The sequence below is a fragment of the Aedes albopictus genome, chromosome 3 (genome assembly GCF_035046485.1).
Source record: "Aedes albopictus strain Foshan chromosome 3, AalbF5, whole genome shotgun sequence".
Lineage (NCBI taxonomy): Eukaryota > Metazoa > Arthropoda > Insecta > Diptera > Culicidae > Aedes > Aedes albopictus.
Genome location: NC_085138.1, coordinates 31,837,615 through 31,855,209, shown reverse-complemented (window position 1 = coordinate 31,855,209; position 17,595 = coordinate 31,837,615). Strand labels below are relative to the sequence as shown.

At 37.7% G+C, this 17,595-nt stretch overlaps 1 protein-coding gene across 2 annotated transcripts in view; it reads right to left on the bottom strand.

Moving 5' to 3' along the window:
• LOC109415965 (endoribonuclease CG2145) overlaps positions 1–17,595 on the bottom strand; it is a 28,968-nt gene that overhangs the window by 6,629 nt on the left and 4,744 nt on the right. For both annotated transcript variants that reach the window (XM_019689941.3, XM_029867200.2), the window contains exon 3: positions 6,297–7,717. In XM_019689941.3, coding sequence (XP_019545486.2) covers positions 6,297–7,717 — 1,421 coding nt within the window. The remainder of the gene's footprint in view (positions 1–6,296; positions 7,718–17,595) is intronic.

Sequence of the window (17,595 nt, the reverse complement as noted above, 5' to 3'; positions counted from 1 at the left end):
TGAAAAAAAGGATTCTTTGTAAAACTGCTTGAGCAATCCCCAGTGCGATTTCTGACGGTATCCGTGAGGAATTATGAATTTCTCAAAAAAAAATCCTGAAGAAAATAGCCGAATGAATCTTTGAAAGATATTTGGAATTCCTGAAGATTTTCTTTGTGAGTACCTCGATAAATTTTCGATGGAATCTCTGGAAAACAAAATCTCATGAACTTTCCGAAGAATTTTTTTGAAGGTATCCATTCAAAAATTTCAGAATGAATATGTTAAGGGCCCACATAGTCACAGCTGTAAAGGCGTGAGTATTCTACATGATTATGCTGGGGGTGACAGATTCGATTAGGGATTTTCGTATTAATGGGAATTCCCTTCGCTTTCTTGGGCATAGAGTCATTCGTAGAAGAAGCTCTCAGTTAATAACTGTGGAAGTGCTCATACAACACTAAACTGAGAAGCAGCCAAGGAAGCAGACTTTGTTCCAGTGGGACATAACGCCAAGAATAAAAACGAAAAAGATGTAAGGGAATTTATATAAAAAAAAACTTAAACAGTTTCTAAAGGAACTCCTAGTGGAATTTCTGAAGCAATTCATAGAGAATTTCCAAAGAACTCCATGTTATATTTTCCAAAAGCGCTCCTCATGAAATTTCTGTAATCCATGGGTAAATCTCAAAAGAAATTCTCGAAGGAATAATATAAAGAGTCCTTGGATGCGCTTTTTACAGAACACCTTGAAGAACTTCCAAAAAAAAACCACTGGAGGAAAGAATCCTTGGAAGATTTTTGCAGGAGTTTCTATCACAATTTCTGAAAAAGAAAAAATCCGTTGAAACTGTTCAGAAGGAACCCCTGGAAGAATTTCTTTGAGATTCCATGGAAGAAAATTTTGAAAGAATTCATAAAATGGTAATAGATAATAATAGAATTTTAAATAGATAATAGTAAGAAATCAAAGCTTGTTTTTCTCAGAGATGGCGCCACCACATTAAAAGTAAAATCATTTTTCTTGTATGGACAAATCGTTGGCTTGCACTCGTTCCGCATCGCAGCGATTTGTGCCTTGGGGCAAAAAGTTGCAAATGAGAAACAAAATCATTATCCCTACGCGTTTCTTCTGGATTCATTGCAGTAACAGAGAATTGATTACATTACCATACAAATTTCAAGTTGTTTACTTCTTTTTTTCTGACTGGCATTTTCCACCCGTGTTGCGCATGATGTTTCGAGTGGATAGGTGCCAGGCGGCGCCGCTGTATATGTGAAAAACGCATGGAACACGAGCGCCATCTATGATTCCGTAGCGTAAACTTTTCTGCTGGTTTACACTGTTATCACGTTTACCGCATTTATCAGAAAAGCGCCACTACCGGCACTTTAGCATAAGCGCAGCTGCTTACTTTCTATTGGTGATATTTTAAGAGGAATTTCTGGGAGAATTAAAAAAACTTAAAAGGACATTTTCAAGGAATTCTGATTTTACAATTTTTTTAGAGAATTAGGAATGCATAGGGAATGTCTGGAAGATTACTTGGATAAATTTTCGATGAAATCCCCGAAGAAATTTCAAAACGAATTTAGAAAACTGTTATGAAATCTCCGAAGAATTTTTTAAAGGAACACTTGGAAAATTTTAGAAATAAATATGTAAAGGAATTTCTGTTGGACCCCAGAGGAATTTCAGAAGCAATTAATGGATAAATTTCAAAGGCAATCCTGACAGTATTTTTTAAAAGCAAAAGTGTTCGTTACGTTATTTTTGTATTCCAGAGGCAAATTACAGAAGAATTTTTTGAAGGAATTATTTTAAAAATCCCTGAACGAATATCTCGTAGAATTTCTAAAGAAACTACTGGAGGGACTTCCAAAAACATCCTAAAAAAACTTATGTTGAAATTCCTGTAATAATTTCTTGAAAAAACCGTGAAAATTGTTGTGAAGAAATCCCTGGAATGATTTCCAATGGATTCCATGAAGTAATTTTAGAAAGAGTTCATCAAATGGTTTTCAAAGAAATACCTGATGAAATTTCTAGATTAATTTCTAAAAAAAAATCTGAAGAAAGCTTTAGAGAAATTTCTTAATGATTCTGTTTTTTTTTTTTGAAAATCTAAGCAAGAATTTGTGAATAAAAATCCTCAGGAATCTCTGAATGAATTTGTGTAGTGACTAGTGAACATTAAAAAAATCCGAGGAATTTCTAATGTATAGAATGAATTTCTGAAGAAATTTCTAAATACACTCGCAAGGAGTCTCTCGGAAGGAATTCTTGAAGAAATTCATGGAAGCTTTACTAGAGGAATCTTTTGAAAAATTTCTGGGAAATCCTACGAAAATTTCTGAAAAACAGAAGAATTCCAGGAAAGATTCGCTAAAAGAATTTATTGAAAAAAATTTGAGAAAAACCGGTGTTGAACTGAAGGGTTAAAAACCCTTGAAAAAAATGTTCAAATGAATTATTGGAGGACTTTCTAATGGACTTCGTGAAAAATTTCCTGTGGGAATTTCTGGAAGATTCGTTGAAGAAAATTCTGAAGTAATAGTCCCAACATTTTCTGATAAATTAGCAGAAGAATTTCTGTAAAAAGTCCCCTAAAAACGTTCTAATGAGATTTCCGAACGAATTTCTGAAGAATCGTTGGAGCAAGTTTTGAAAAAAATCATGAAAATAAAGTATTTTTTGTAAAAATGCTCAAGAACTCCATTAGGGAATTTAAATCTCCAAAACAATTCCTGAAGAAAATTTCCTAATGAAATTTTGGAAGAGTTCGATAATTCCTAGATAATTTCTGGATGAAGACTTGAATAAATTTCCTTGGGAGACATTTCTGTATGATTGTGGAATACCCTTCGGTAGAGTTTCTCACGGGATCTCCAAAAGATTCTCTAAAGAAAACCATGGAAATTTTTCGGAATTTATATGCATCAGAATTTATTAAAAAAAAAAAATCCCTGGGTAAATTTCCGAAGGAACCCGCAGAGGAATATCCGAAGTAGTTAATGAAGAAGTATCAAAAGCAATCCATGCAATTTAAGGGCCCATAGAGCCGAGGCGGTAAACGCACGGGTATTCAGCATGACCATGCTGAGGGTGACGGGTTCGATTCCCGGTCGGTCCAGGATCTTTTCGTAAAGGAAATTTCCTTGACTTCCTTGGGCATAGAGTATCTTCGTGCCTGCCACACGATATACACATGCAAAATGGTCATTGGCAGAGGAAGCTCTCAGTTAAAAACTGTGGAAGTGCTCATAGAACACTAAGCTGAGAAAGCAGGCTTTGTCCCAGTGAGGACGTTACGCCAAGAAGAGGAGAGAGGACCATGCAATTTTTCCCCAAAAAAATCTTCATGAAATTTTTAAGGAGTTCCTTGGTTGAATTTCTGAAAGAATTGCAAAGGAATTTTAAAATTAATCCCTGATTACATTTTTTAACTAACTGCTTTTGAAATAATTCGTAAATAAATTCCTGAGGCATTCCTAGAGGAATTTGAAAGGTTTCTGGAAAACCCTAGATCTTCTGGAGGATATCCAAAGAAAGTTTTGGAAAAATGTCTGTAAAAAAAGAATAATTTGAGAAAGAATCTGAAGAAAATTCTGAGATACCTGAGGAATATTTCTTGAATATTAAAACAACACTCAAGAGTTTTTTTTGGCAGGTATAAGGGCGGCAAAAAATTAAAACCTCACAAAAGCAACTTTTAGTTATACATGTGAGGGCATGAATATTTCGAGATCCCTGATGGATGAATAATTCTCAAAAATATAAAAATTCACTAAGCTTGAGAATTTGAGTAAAATTACGATTTTACGAAAACCAAAGCGTCACTTGAAAGCGTCTAACGTCACTCAGTGAGTAACTTGACCTGGATTACACTACACTGGAACCTCTTTTTATGCACATGTCTGGGACTGCATAAACTAAAAATGTGCATAAATTAGAAATGGCATAAAAAGATGGAAGTTTATGCATAATTTAAGTTTGGGTTTTAATTGGAAAATCTAGTTCGCGAGAACAGGTCTTGCTCCTGGGCAGTTAAAGTGGGGCTGAGGGGGTTTCCAGAAAGTTCCCAGAAAGCCCGTAAAGGGGGTTTTAAGGGGCTTCAGGGGCGTTTTAAGGGATTGTTTTGGAAGATTTGAGAAGCCTTCTAAGGGTGTTTTGTCAAGATTTTTTGGTGTTTTCATGGGATTACGGAGAATTCTAGAGTATTTCAATAGTATTAAGTGAAATACCTCCAAAATACCCCTTAAACCCTCTCGGACTCCATGTAACGCACCTGAGACGCTCCGAAACCCCCGAAAACTCCTCCATAACGCTTTCGTAACGCCTCTTAAAACCGCCGAAAATGCTCTAAAACGTCTTGAAATGTCTCCAAAATCCCCCTAAACCAAAAGCCATAAAAACGCCTTCGTAACGCCTCTGACCTAACCAGCTAAATTGCTCTGAGACTTCCTGAAATGACTCTGAAACCCCCTTAAGACCCACTCGGATCCCATGTAACGCACATGAGACCTTCGGACACACCCAAAAACGAACCTGTAATCTTCCTTTGCTCTCCTCCGTAAACATCCCTTGGCCGCTGTTGCAATAGATCCCGTCATTATTAAATATTATTATGCACAATATTGGTTCTGAGTAGCTTTCCCTCTTTTTATGCAGGGCATAAAAAAGGTACATAATTTAAAAATGCATAAAAATAACATGCATAAAAAGAGGTTTTAGTGTATTGCCTCTGATTTTTTTTGAAACTTCCTGCCATTCCATGCAAGTCACTAAAACATATCTGAAGGCCTTGAAACCCCTACAAAACCTCTGTGAAACACACCTTAAATCTTAGGGAATCCTTCTGAGGGGTTACGTACAAAAGGCTGAAACACAAAAGGCTGAAATAACAAAAGGCTGAATTACAAAAGGCTAAATAACGAAAGGCTGAAAATATCAAAAGGCTGAAAAAACATAAGGCTGAAATAATGATTCGACTAGTTCTCAAACGACGAGCCCATAAGCAATCATGCTGAAGACCAGCCCAACACTAACATCACAGACAAACAAACATAACTCTTATTATTCATATCGTACACTGATCTAACCTAGGATATAACGGTCTTTTTGAAAATTTGCTAGTTGGCCGACCAGCCCTGGCACTTATATTGGTTTGCTTGACATTTGACGCACACTACCCGCTCATTGGTTAATGGTTGGCCAAACTATTTTTTTTTTGTCATTAGGCGAGCATGCTTCCGTTACTATATGTTTTACAATGGGAAGCGTTAGGACTGTTTGTCCGCGCTAACAATCCCATGCTGTACATTAGTGATCGCCTACGTAACTACAGTCCTGTTCAACGACGTAGGTTGAACTTGCTCGAAGTTGCTGCATCCCGCTCTTACCCGTTTGCTGCCAAATGGGTAAAAGCGAGATGCAGCAACTTCGAGCAAGTTCAACCGGCGTCGTTGTACAGGACTTATAATAGTATTTCTCCAAAGAATAGCAAAAGAAGGGAAAATCTCTGATGACATTGTTAGCAGCTGTCATGGCAACCAATCTCAACAGCATGACTCGAAAGAATAGCTCATGTTAAAAGAAGGAAATATCTCCGATTGAAATATCATCAGTCATTTTTTATGTTCGTTGGTATGCATCATTGGCCTTTTCACTATGCACAGTCTATGACTAGGGCTCATATATGTAGCCGATGTGGTAAGCGAACGGGTAGTCATGCTGAGTTTGACCGGTTTGATTCTCGCTCGGACCAGGAACTTTTTGTAATGGAAAATTCCTTGTCTACCGCGGGCATAAAGTATCTTCTTGCCTGTCATACGATATGCAATTGCAAAGTGGTCATTGGCAGAGAAGGCTCTCAATTAATAACTGTAGAAATGCGTATAGAAGCTGAGAAACAGGCTTTATCTCAGATGGGACGTTACGCCAAAGAAAGGAAGAAGAAGAAGTTCTATAACTCCTTTCCTGCATTTTCGCAAATTCAGCCTTTTGTGCATTCAGCCTTTTGAAATTCAGCCTTATGTTACTTTCAGCCTTTTGTGTTCAGCCTTTTGCGCATTCAGCCTTCTGAAATTCAGCCTTATGTTAACATCCCCTTCTGAGACAGCCTGAAGGCCCTGGAGTTCCCTGAGATGTCTTGAAACCACCCCGTAGGCTGAAATCCCCTCGTGTTCTCTCTAGACCCCTATAATTTCATCTAGCCCTTGGCATTTCCTTAGATTCTACCTAGCCACCCTTTCTTACCCTAACCTATTTACCCAAAAGGAAACTTCATGTGTTATGTAAATGAGCCAATACTTACGCCTCCCAGATCCATCTTCTTGATATAACCCTGGTAGTCGATCCGGCCGGCCTTCTCCTGGTCATACAAGTACACCCAGTTGTGCAGTCCGATCATCGTCCCATTGCTAACTTCATTCAAGAACACGTGCTCAAACCCAGAGCTGCCGATTTTTCCATTGCCTCGCGAGTACAAATTGAACCAAATGGTCTTCAGCAGCTCGTGGTGCGTTTTAGGATCGGCCGTCACCACACCCTTCTTCTGCAGGAACAGCATAGCGCTACGCATCACCGCGGTGGTCAGCAAGGCATCCACGAAGTCGTTCTCCTCCTTCTTCTCCATGGGGGTGACGTACTCGTTGACCATGGTGTCCACTTCGTAGTTGTTGAACAGGGCGCGCATCTTTTCGATCGTGGGCACGGCATATACCTGGCGTTCATCGACGGAGAGCAGGGGTTCCGGGGCGTCGTCAACGGTGGACGAGGACAAGGTTTGGCGTTGGTAGTTTGCGCGGACGTGTCGGTTGAGGTTTGTGGTCTCCTTGGAGAAGAGTTGCTCGGAGAGGGCGGCTAGTTCCTCGTCGGTTGCGGTGGGGCCTTCCGAGTAGCGCGGAGTGGTTCTGGCGGTGGAGCCTCCAACGGGGGCTTGGGTGGGGACGAAGCTAACGCCGGGTTTGCCGGCGGCAGGGGGAGATGGAGGCTGAGTCGGAAGTGGCTTGTTCCAGGCGTTCGCAAGAGTTGAGGTGGCTACGGGAGCTGGAGTGGGGCTGCCTGGTTTGGGAGGAAGGGCTGGGAAGGCTTCAGCGGTTTTGGGGGTGGAAATGGTTGGTTTGGGTGGAGTTGGTGGAGGTTTCGGGACGGTAGCGGCGGTGGTGGGGACCGCTGGAAGTGGTGGGAATGCATCCTTGGCAGTGGAAGGCTTCGCAGTAGTTGGGGTCGCTACAGTTGGAGTGCCAGGTTTGACAGTGCTCGTTGGGGCAACGACCGGTGCTACGGCCTTGGGAGTGGTGACCGATGGTGTTGCAGATTTGACCGTAGTGGTGGGTACGGTGACACCTGCCTTGGCCGTAGTCTTATCGGTTGTGGGAGCGACTGTAGTGGTCTTGTCCTTTTTGCCACCACCGAACAATCCTCCGAAGAAGCCACCCCCGGATTTCTTCGTGGTCGGTACAGGCGTAGTTGTGGTTGGTTTGGGAGTCGTCGTAGTCGTGGTAGTCGTGGTGGTTGTCTTTGTTTCCTTTTCCTTGCCGCTTCCACCGAAGAGACCACCGAAGAAGCCCTTCTTCTTGGTCGTCGTAGGTGCCGGAGTGGTGGTGCTAGTGGTAGTGCTGGTCGTAGGTGCCTGCTGAGGAGGAACTGCATCCGGGTCAACTGGATTGTACGAGAGGAGAGCAACGTTGGGGTCCTCTTCCTTCTTCTTTTTGCTGCCGAACCATTGCGCATCTGAAAAGATGTGATAATATCAGATTGAAATGTGGAAGACAAGAGGCTCAGTGAAATTCGTAGAGTAAAGGTAATGTTTTTGTAATAGTAGTTTACACTACAAGGTGCAGAATGAAAATTTTTACAGCACGAATCGTACATTTATCCAACGAGGCTTGCCAAGTAGGATAATTACGACGACTGCTGTAAAAATCGAGTCCTGCACCGAGTTGCGTGCAACGTTTATTGCAATTTCATAAATAACCACTTGGGGATAGCTTTTAACAAAACCTTTTCATCAAACTGCACACTAATTCATATCCCGAGCAGAAGGGAATAACAACAGCATAAGGAGCTGTGTTATTTGGGTAAAATAACTGAATAATAGAATCGATTATTTTTTAGTTATTAACATAACATTTTATGTTATAAACTTGCCTGTCATAAACGGCAAAATAACAAATATCATAACAGAAACATGTTCTTGGAAAACCATTTGGATAACTTGTTTTGTTAGTTTCAATAACAACTGGAATAACAGTGGATTGAGAAAATATTTCAATAACAAATTTTGATATTAACTTGTTATTGATAATAAACGGAAAGAATTTTTTTTTTGTCTGTATTAACGAGATTTTTAACGCTAAGCTAGTTCATCTCGGGACCCACGCTTTACTTCACTTCCGAAGGAAGAACCCACATTTTGTGAGTATGTCGGGAGTGGGATTCGATCCCAGGTCCTCGGCGAGAGATAGTCAAGTGTTTTAACCACCACACCAGGTCCGCTCCACGGAAAGCAAAATTTGTTATGATATCAAAATCGTAACTAAGTAAATTATGATACTTAGGGTTTGTTCCAATTGGAGAATTGAAATTAATTTTCACTTAAACTTGACAGTTCGGTGATTATTTCCTTAGGTGAACTGTCAAGTTTAAGTGTCGAACTGTCAAATTTAAGTAAAAAATAGGTTTGATTCGCAAATTGGAAAGACCCTTATTATATAAAATAATTTATTTTGTCTCACAAACCCACAAATAACATGAGTAAAAACACTTTAAATGATCGAAAAATACTATATTCAGTTCTTATTTCATTGTAAGAGAAATCTTCCAGAAATTTCTCCGAGAGTTCTTCCATGCAATCATTCACAGGTTTTTAAAGACTCATCTATAAATTTCTCACGAGCTGTGAACAGAATCCCTTCAAGGATTTCTTCAGAATTTCCCGTGATTATTTGTCCCGAATTTCATCTTGAGATTTCTCTGAAAATTTCTTTGAGAATTTAACCACGAGTTTTTTTTCGAAGAATTTTCCTGGAGTTTTCCAAAAGATTTTGCCAAGAATTCTAATAAGAGCTCAGAAGAATTACTTTTGGAATTTCTAAGCAGATTGCTCCAGAAGTTCTTTTGAAGACTTCTAAGAATAGAAGGGTTCCTCCAGAACTTCCAAGGCCTCGCATATTATTTGAAGAATTTTCAGAGAATTCGCTAGGAAGTTTCCTTCCTAACTGAATACAAATATGGAACAAAACAAAAGGACAGATCATTATTATCAAATTGCCACTTTAATTTCAAACCTTAATACTGTTAATTTCAAATAACTCAACGTACATATGTACAGATGGGTAAATTATTGGTTAAATTGGGAAAAATTCCACAGCTCAGGTGAGATTTGAACTCACGACCCTTATTCGCTAGACAAGTGCTTTACCAACTAAGCTACCGAGCCAATTAATGACCCGGCAACTTAGTTGTCATAAGGTTCAATTCTAATCTCATCGATCTATATCATCTTCCCTTCTTCTTCTTTATGGCTCGACGTCCCCACTGGGACTTGGCCTGCCTTGCTTCAACTTAGTGTTCTTTGAGCACTTCCACAGTTATTAATTGAAGGGCTTTCTTTGCCTGTCATCGCATGAATGTGTATATTGTGAGGCAGGTACAATGATACACTATGCCCAGGGAGTCGAGAAAATTTCCCCGACCGGAACGGGAATCGAACCCGCCGTCTCCGGATTGGCGATCCTTAGCCTTAACCACTAGGCTAACTGGAGACCCCTGAACCGCAAATATAACCATCTCTGTTGTACATATGTACGAAGAGCAATAGCGATTTGTTTATTGTTTGAAACTGTATGGTCCACTGCACGAATTTATTCTGGCCTGCTTACTCTCACGCGAAATTTGACGTTTGAGCGGTGTCGGCACCGCTCAAACGTCAAATTTCGCGTGAGAGTAAGCAGGCCAGCATAAATTCGTGCAGTGGACCATGCCTGGCATATTTGCGTGAAGTAAAACAGCCTATTACGATGAGAAATTGCAAAAAAATCTCTTAAACAACCGTTTTAGATCCGCTTGCACGCTAGTGCAGAACTGGCAAGTCTAAATAAAGACCACATTTAAGACCAAACTTATGAAGGAACTTCAAGAGGTAGCTTGAAAACAATGGCACATCCCTGCAAATAAATGAAATATTACAGTGATTCTTTCATAAATTCGGGATTTCTTCAAAATTTATTCAAGGACTTCCAGAAACTCCTCTGCGGACTTGGTAAAAAAATCTCAATTCAGAAATGTTCGCCAGGGGTTTCTTTTGTTTCTTACAGGGTTTATTTCAGATGTTGCACTTGCTATCCCTATCCCTCTAAATTTCACACAAGATTATTGATAATCTTGCATAGATTGCTTCTGAAATTCCTTGATAAATTTCTCTAGAAGTTCTTTAAGGGATTTTTCAAAAAGAGTATTGCCCGTCATCCATGAATATTTTTACATTACTCCATGGACTCCTGTAAAAAATCTTACAGGTATGTCGTGAGATTATTTTTAATCCTTCAGAAAGTCTTCCGAGAAATGTTAAAGAAATTCTGCCTGAAATTCCTTCGAGAAGATTTCCTTCAAAATTCTTCCAGGGATTCCTTTAGGAGATTCCGCCTGTTACGAACGCGACGCGTGAAGTACATTAATTTCTAACAACTAGAGCACACTAATTCCAATCATTTCCTACATCTAGCATTAAACAAATCGCTTATTATAATCTAACGCAAAAGCTTGTATAATAATCGTAGAGGTAACGTTTTGTGAATCGTGTTGGTCACATATTCATGATAACCAGTGTAAATTGCAATATGCAAAATCAATTAGATCGAATTGAAAACGAGCGACCTTTCACACAACGTTGTATACGATATGCTACGATAGCGCAGCATCGAGGATGACTGATTAAGAACGAAACAAACTGCGCGTGCGTAGTAATCGATTAGCCCGGAACGCATACTCATAGCATGCATGGGGATGAATCATTCTGATTCATATTAGAAACGATATCATATTCAAGTATGTTCACGGTTTCACAGCGTAAATGCGCAAGCGCGGTATGGAATTTCACCATCGGATTTAATGTTACGCAATCGGATAGAACTAACCACTTACACATAAGCATTATATATAATTACGCAACATTGTGAAATTCATGGAACTAGAATACAAGCTACGCCATTTGTAATTGTTAGTTCCAGACATGCACCGATAGGATGTAAAATTGTAATCAACTATCTATGCTCACAACTAACGTAAAGCCAAGAACACAACCCCAATGTATTGTAATGGTCAAAGTACCAGAAAAGGTTTTGATCAGGGATTAATTATTTGTTAGCAAAACTTGTTAGAAAGATTCATTGCAGGATTATATGTATACAAGTTAGAATTTTGATGAATCATGAGTTAATTAATGATGTAAAGAGGGTGAGCATAGTTTCTGGACGATACACATATAATTAAAATGCTTTACGTAGGAATCAGGAAGAAACATGTTAAAAGAGGGTGCGAATAATGTCTGGACGAGAGTATAAAAGGCGATCGAACAATAAAGACAGTAGCAGTTTTGCCTTGTACGTCACAAGCTACAGAACGCTCATTCACTTGCTACTCGAAATCCTTCTTACCAAGCACTTTGAGAAGCTTAATCTTTTCTAATCCCTCCTATTACCCAAGCCTTCGAATGCGAAAGGAGTTGGCTGGAGCTTGATTGGAAAACTTAAGTCTTTGAGAAGAGTTACTTAGTATTTAGAATCGAGGAGTCTAAATCATACTGAATCGATCAAACTTTTTCCACTCTGGCACGCTACGGTTCCGAATGCGAGTAACTTTGGCAAGAGTCTGAAAAGGCCAGTTTGACACCGATTCAAGTGTGGGCAAGCATTTATTTTCTCACTCTGGTACGCCACGGTTCCGAATGCGAGTAACTTTGGCATGAGTCTAGAAAAAATATAAATGCATTGCGATCAACTTTTCCTCATCCGACTAAGTCACGTCTTCGAATGCGAAAGAATTTGACCGGATCTAGGAAGGCCAGTTGATTGCTCCCATATTCGATTTGGACCAATCGATTTTAATTATCTACCACTCAATCCTCCGAGTATCAGTAAGTAGTTTCGGTCGTCGACAGTTTATTAAGTGCGTTTCTCTTGCCTGTTGATCGGCACACGCGGAATCGAATACCGTCTCCCTTCGCAACGGTACCGTGCATCTGATGTGGTGTGATTATCATCGTCGTCGTCGTCGTCGCCAAGTGATCGTCGCGGCAGCTGACAGAAACACCACACGGAGTGTAAGTGCCCCGTCGTCAACACCGCCCTCAATTAATTTTAGACCTGTTTTATTAAACCTTCCTTGGATTCATTTCAAATTTTCCAATGATTCTGTTAAATTTTTGGAAAATCCCCCAAAAATTCTAATCAGGAAGTTTTTCACGGGTTCCTTGTGAAAGTTTGTTTGAAAAATTCATCAACAATTTTTTTCACAGGATCCTCTAGAAATGAATTAAATTATTCCTCCATAATTTCTTTCGGAAATCCGGTCAAGGAATCATTTAAGAAATTATCCAGGTATAAATTAAGAAATTATGGCAGCGAATCCATCTAAAAATAAAAGGTTCAGAATGCCTCCAGAAATTTATCTACGAAAATCTTTCAAAGTTTCATTCAGAAAAGGTTCCATGAATTCTTCTAGAAATTCTTAATGAGATTGCTCTCTGAATTTGTCTAGAGATTCCTATAAGAAACCTTCTTTGGATTTCTTCAATAATTACTTCAGATTTTTTTTTATCTACTGTTAAAATTTCTCAAAAAAAAAAATCTTTTTGGTAATTTTTTGGAGGCCGACAGAGATTACCTCAAAGTACGCCAGGGGTACTTTAGAAATTCTTCAAAGGATTCGTTTAAACAATAGTTTGGTAATTTTCTAGGGATTCCTTCAGAGTTTTCCAAAGGAATTGCTTCAAAAACTCTAGAGGTACAGGTATTTCTCAAAAAAGTTCACCAGTGATTTGTTCATGAATTGCTATATGGATTCCATTTGAAATTCCACAGGATAATGTCCAGAAACTTTTTCGGGGGTGCATCCAATAAAATCCTGCAGGAATTTTCTCAGAGACTCTAACGATATTACTTCCAGAGAATCAGGCTGAGATTTTTAAATGAATATAGGCTGATACAAATTTAATTTTAACTTTTTGTCAATCCCCCTTCAACATTTTTGGCTAGAGTTTGTATTTTGAGGGGGCAGACAAAAAATATTCATCAAAATATCGGGTTCGGCTAATAATTATTTAACAAATCCGATAAATTTTAATATTTTTTGATTAATTGCTTTATTTTTTATCCCTTCCCCCTCGACCAGCCTAAAAGTGGTGGGACAAAAAGTAAAATAAATATTTATAACGGCCTACTGAAAAATTCTTCAGATTTTTCTTCATCGTTTCTTTATGAAGTTTTTGCTCTGATTCTTTCCGAAATTCTCCAGAGACCTTTTCAGAGTTGTAGGAGTTCTTCAGAAATTTCTTCAAGGGATTTCTTCAAGAGTCCTTACATGGAATTTTTCGAAAATTTCTCCGAAATTTGTTTTTTGAATTTCTTAGAAAGAGCTCTAGCAATAAGTCTTTGAGAAATTCCTTCAAGAATTGCTGCGGATATTCCTATGAAAAATCATTTACAAACTGCTGCTGCGGTTCAGTCAAAAACATCTCCTGGGGTTATTTCAGAGTTTTGGGCAGCAGGAGTTGTTTTAGATATTGGCCTAGGTAGTTATCAAAAGTTTTCTCAAAAATTGCACAAAAAAAAACATTGCTAGAATTATCAATAGAATGCTCGTGGATTTTTAAAGGAAATCTCTGGAGGATTGTCTGAAGAAAACTTTGAAAAAACTCTTAGATATTTTTGAAAAAAAGATTTGAAAATTTTGGGGGGTTTTCCGGACAAAAATGTTTGAAGCAATTTCTGGATAAATACCTAAACGAACACCTGAAAAAAACCCTAAGATTCCTACTCCATTCTTTAAAAAAATCAATAAAAGCTTCTGGAGAAACTCTGGAAGTAATTCCAAAGAAAAATGGCTTGAGAAATTTCTGGGTTGATTCCTGGAGAAATTCGTAGAGTAGTCTCTAAAGCAATCTCTTAAATAATGTCTGGAGACATTACACACAAAGATACTAGCAAAATTTTCGAAGAAACCTCTCCATAAATTTCAGAGGGATCACTGAATGATTTTCTAATGGATTTTTTTTGAAAGACCTCCTAGAGATACAAGAGGAAATCTTATAATAATATTTCTTATACAACTTCAACAAAGATTAGTGAGTACACAACAATCATTGAAGTACTTAATAAATTTCTGAAAGAAATCCTAAAGAATTCTTCTGAGAATTACTGAATGCCTGAAGAATGTATTTATAAAAGAATCGTTGACAGAATACCTAGTAGAACTGAGGAACACTTAGTAGGTATGTATTCGTATAAGAATTTATTGGTAAATTGGAGTGGTTTCTGCTGGAATTTCTGAGATAAAATACGGAGAAGTTCCTGAAGCATAACCGGAAAATTTATTATTCTAAGTAATCCATGGATAAATGCCTGTAGACATTTTTGAAGAAATTCCTAAAGGAAGTTGTAGAAGAGTCTCTTGAGATTCTTTTACAGGAATTTCAAAATTAATGCCTGAGAGTATCCCTGAATATAATGAGTTATACATGAGAAATTCCAGCAAAAATTTCTGAAAGAGTAAAATTGAATTTAAATAAGGTTAGTAAAACTTTCTAAAAGAAACCCTTGAAGAAAATATGAAAGAATGTCGTGAAAAAAATTATCCTGAATTGCATTATTTGAGAAAAAAAAATATTCAGGGGAATTGTTGGAGAAATCCGTGGAGTAATTATAAATTACACTAGTTTACAAAATAAAACGAAAGTCGTGAACTTTTGTCAACGACCAAAATTTGTGAAGCATAATTTAGCGCTGATTTCGAAACCGTGCTTCAAAAAATTTAAAGTAGAGCAGTTTTTGAGTTTTGGCTCAATATCGAGTTTACTAAAATTCGGATATTTGAATTCCGTTTTGTTCAACCAATTTTAAATCTTTTTCCATAAAATAAGAGCTGAATATAATACCGATCGATCATCTGAATGCAGGTTTTGCGTCAGATTGATGAAATTTAAGATATTGGCGAGATTTGGGAACGATTTCCCTAAATTTTTGCAAAATTTCCAAAAATATATGTGGAAATGTATTTTTTTCAATAAAAAAAACATTTAAAAATTCTTTCTAAACGTTTATTTGACATATCATATGTAGGCGAGATACAGTAAAAAATTCACCTCGATCGGATCATTGATTAGATGAATGAGATGTGTGAAGTGAGCGACTTTGCTTTAAAATAGTACAAAAATCGTTTTCAAATCATCAGCCTTGTATGGAAAGTCGAAAAAAATTCCGCCCTGCTGTATTTTTTTTCCTTCGCTTTTTCGAACTCATGGCATGATTCTACGCCAAAAACGAGCATCAGCTTACCGAGTTCAAAAATGCTGTAAACTAGTGTTATTATACTGAATAAGATTTGCAATACACAACGTACGGATAGAAAAGAGACCACCGGTGCGCAAAGGCGATCGATCATTATTTTACTCACATGGAAACGAACGACCGGTGCGAAAATGGGTGGATAACGAAATTAAAAATCGTTAACGACGTGCTGTTGCGTGTGTAGTATGAAGCCCACGCGTGGGCTTAGTCTAAATGTTAGTCTAGGTTAATTTAAAAAAAAAAACAAAATATGCAAAGATGCTTGAAAAGGTCAAGTCTTGAAAAATACAAAATTTCATAACATTCTGAGAGGGTGATGCCAACCCCGAAGACGAGTTGGTGCGAAATTCGTCCTCAGGAAAACATTCAAGACAAGCTTAGAAAGAAACCATTTGTGGATATCTACAATTTTTGTGATGTTTTTTTATTTCCCAAGGATTCTCACACAATTCTCAACCGCTGTTAAAGAAAATAACCTGAAAAAAGTCCAACACGGAAATCCTTTTTAAACTCTATACGGAATTCACAATACATGTTAAGGTCTCTTTCAAAGATCTTGCCAAAATCATCCACACTCCGGCAACTTCGCTAAAATTTCTGAGAAAAAGAAAATCGATCAAGTTATTTGTGAATAAACTAAGAGAAAAATCCCTGAACCAACAGAACGAACTTTCAAATCGATTGTATGTGATTCGTTTGTTTTCCTCGAACATTCTGTTGTTGGGAAAACTTGTGATTATATTTTTGACCGATTTTCGGAGATACTTCAAAGGAATCCTAAAGTAAATCGGTCTTAACAGGTTTTCGAGATATTTCGAAATAACAAAAGAGAGTAGTGGAGCTTTAAATGGTTTTGTATGAATCTAATAAAGAGATTACCCACAGTTATTTTTTGCAATTTTTTCCCTATAATTTTGCCCGGTATTTTTTTAAGTTTACGCTATTGCATAATGCACATCCAGAACCGTCGTGAAGATATTTCGCGTTCTTGGTATCTAAACTGACACCACATTAACAACTGTCACAATAGATCAAAACAATGGTCGCAGTGATGCTAATACCCAACACGGAATAAAAAAACAATGTTTTTTTGAAATAGTTTCTTCCCAAAGCTAACTCTGATGAAGGTATTTTTCTGTTTTTTTTCAAAAATTTATAATAAATATTCTTTTTTTTTCTTCTTTCTTAGGTATCAGAAAATCACCTTATCATTTTTTTCGATATTTTTGCGTCAACATAGAAAGAACTTACTTTTCAATATTGAAAAGTTCAAAAAATCCAGCAGCTCTGTGATGTTCAAGGAGCGGAAGAACCTCTTATGCTCTTGTGATTTTTTCACGAATGTTTTTGCGAAATTATTTTTAAAGATATCTGTGCCATTTTCCAAAAAAAAATTTAGTTCCCAAAATACACTCTTCTCACACTGGAATTTTTTTTCCGTCCTCCTCAGTATATTAAACTCTCCTACATGATTTGTTTAATCTTTCTGTGCTTTTACAAACATTCAGTAACAACTCCAGTCAGTGAATATTACACTGTTATATGCCTGCGTACGTGTTGGAAATTTCTCCCTCTAAATATAAGACAACCGTTAATGAAGTTTTTGCGTACTAATATTGGCGTTTTTCAGTTTTTTTGTAATCTCCTATGTGCAAAAAAATATCTGTGATCACTTGCGTGCGCAGCCTTTTCTTTTTTCTCGCTCGTTCATTTTGTTGAACGCAAGAAAGAGCGAGATAAAAGAGGGGGCAAAGTGCCCCCTCTATTATCTGTTTCTTTCGCGTGTTTGTTTACGAGAGTGAGTAAGAAAAAAGAAAAAGCTGTGCACGCTAGAGTCTGTGATATCAGGACTATATCCAGGGATTATCGGAAATATCTGCAAATAAAAGAAATATTACAGTGATTATTTCCTAAATTTAGGATTTTTTCAAAAAGTTATTCAAAGACTACCAAAAATTCCTATACGGACATCATAAATAATCTTTATTTGGATTTTTTCCACGGATTATTTCACATACTTCACAAGCTTTTCTTTTCAATTTTATG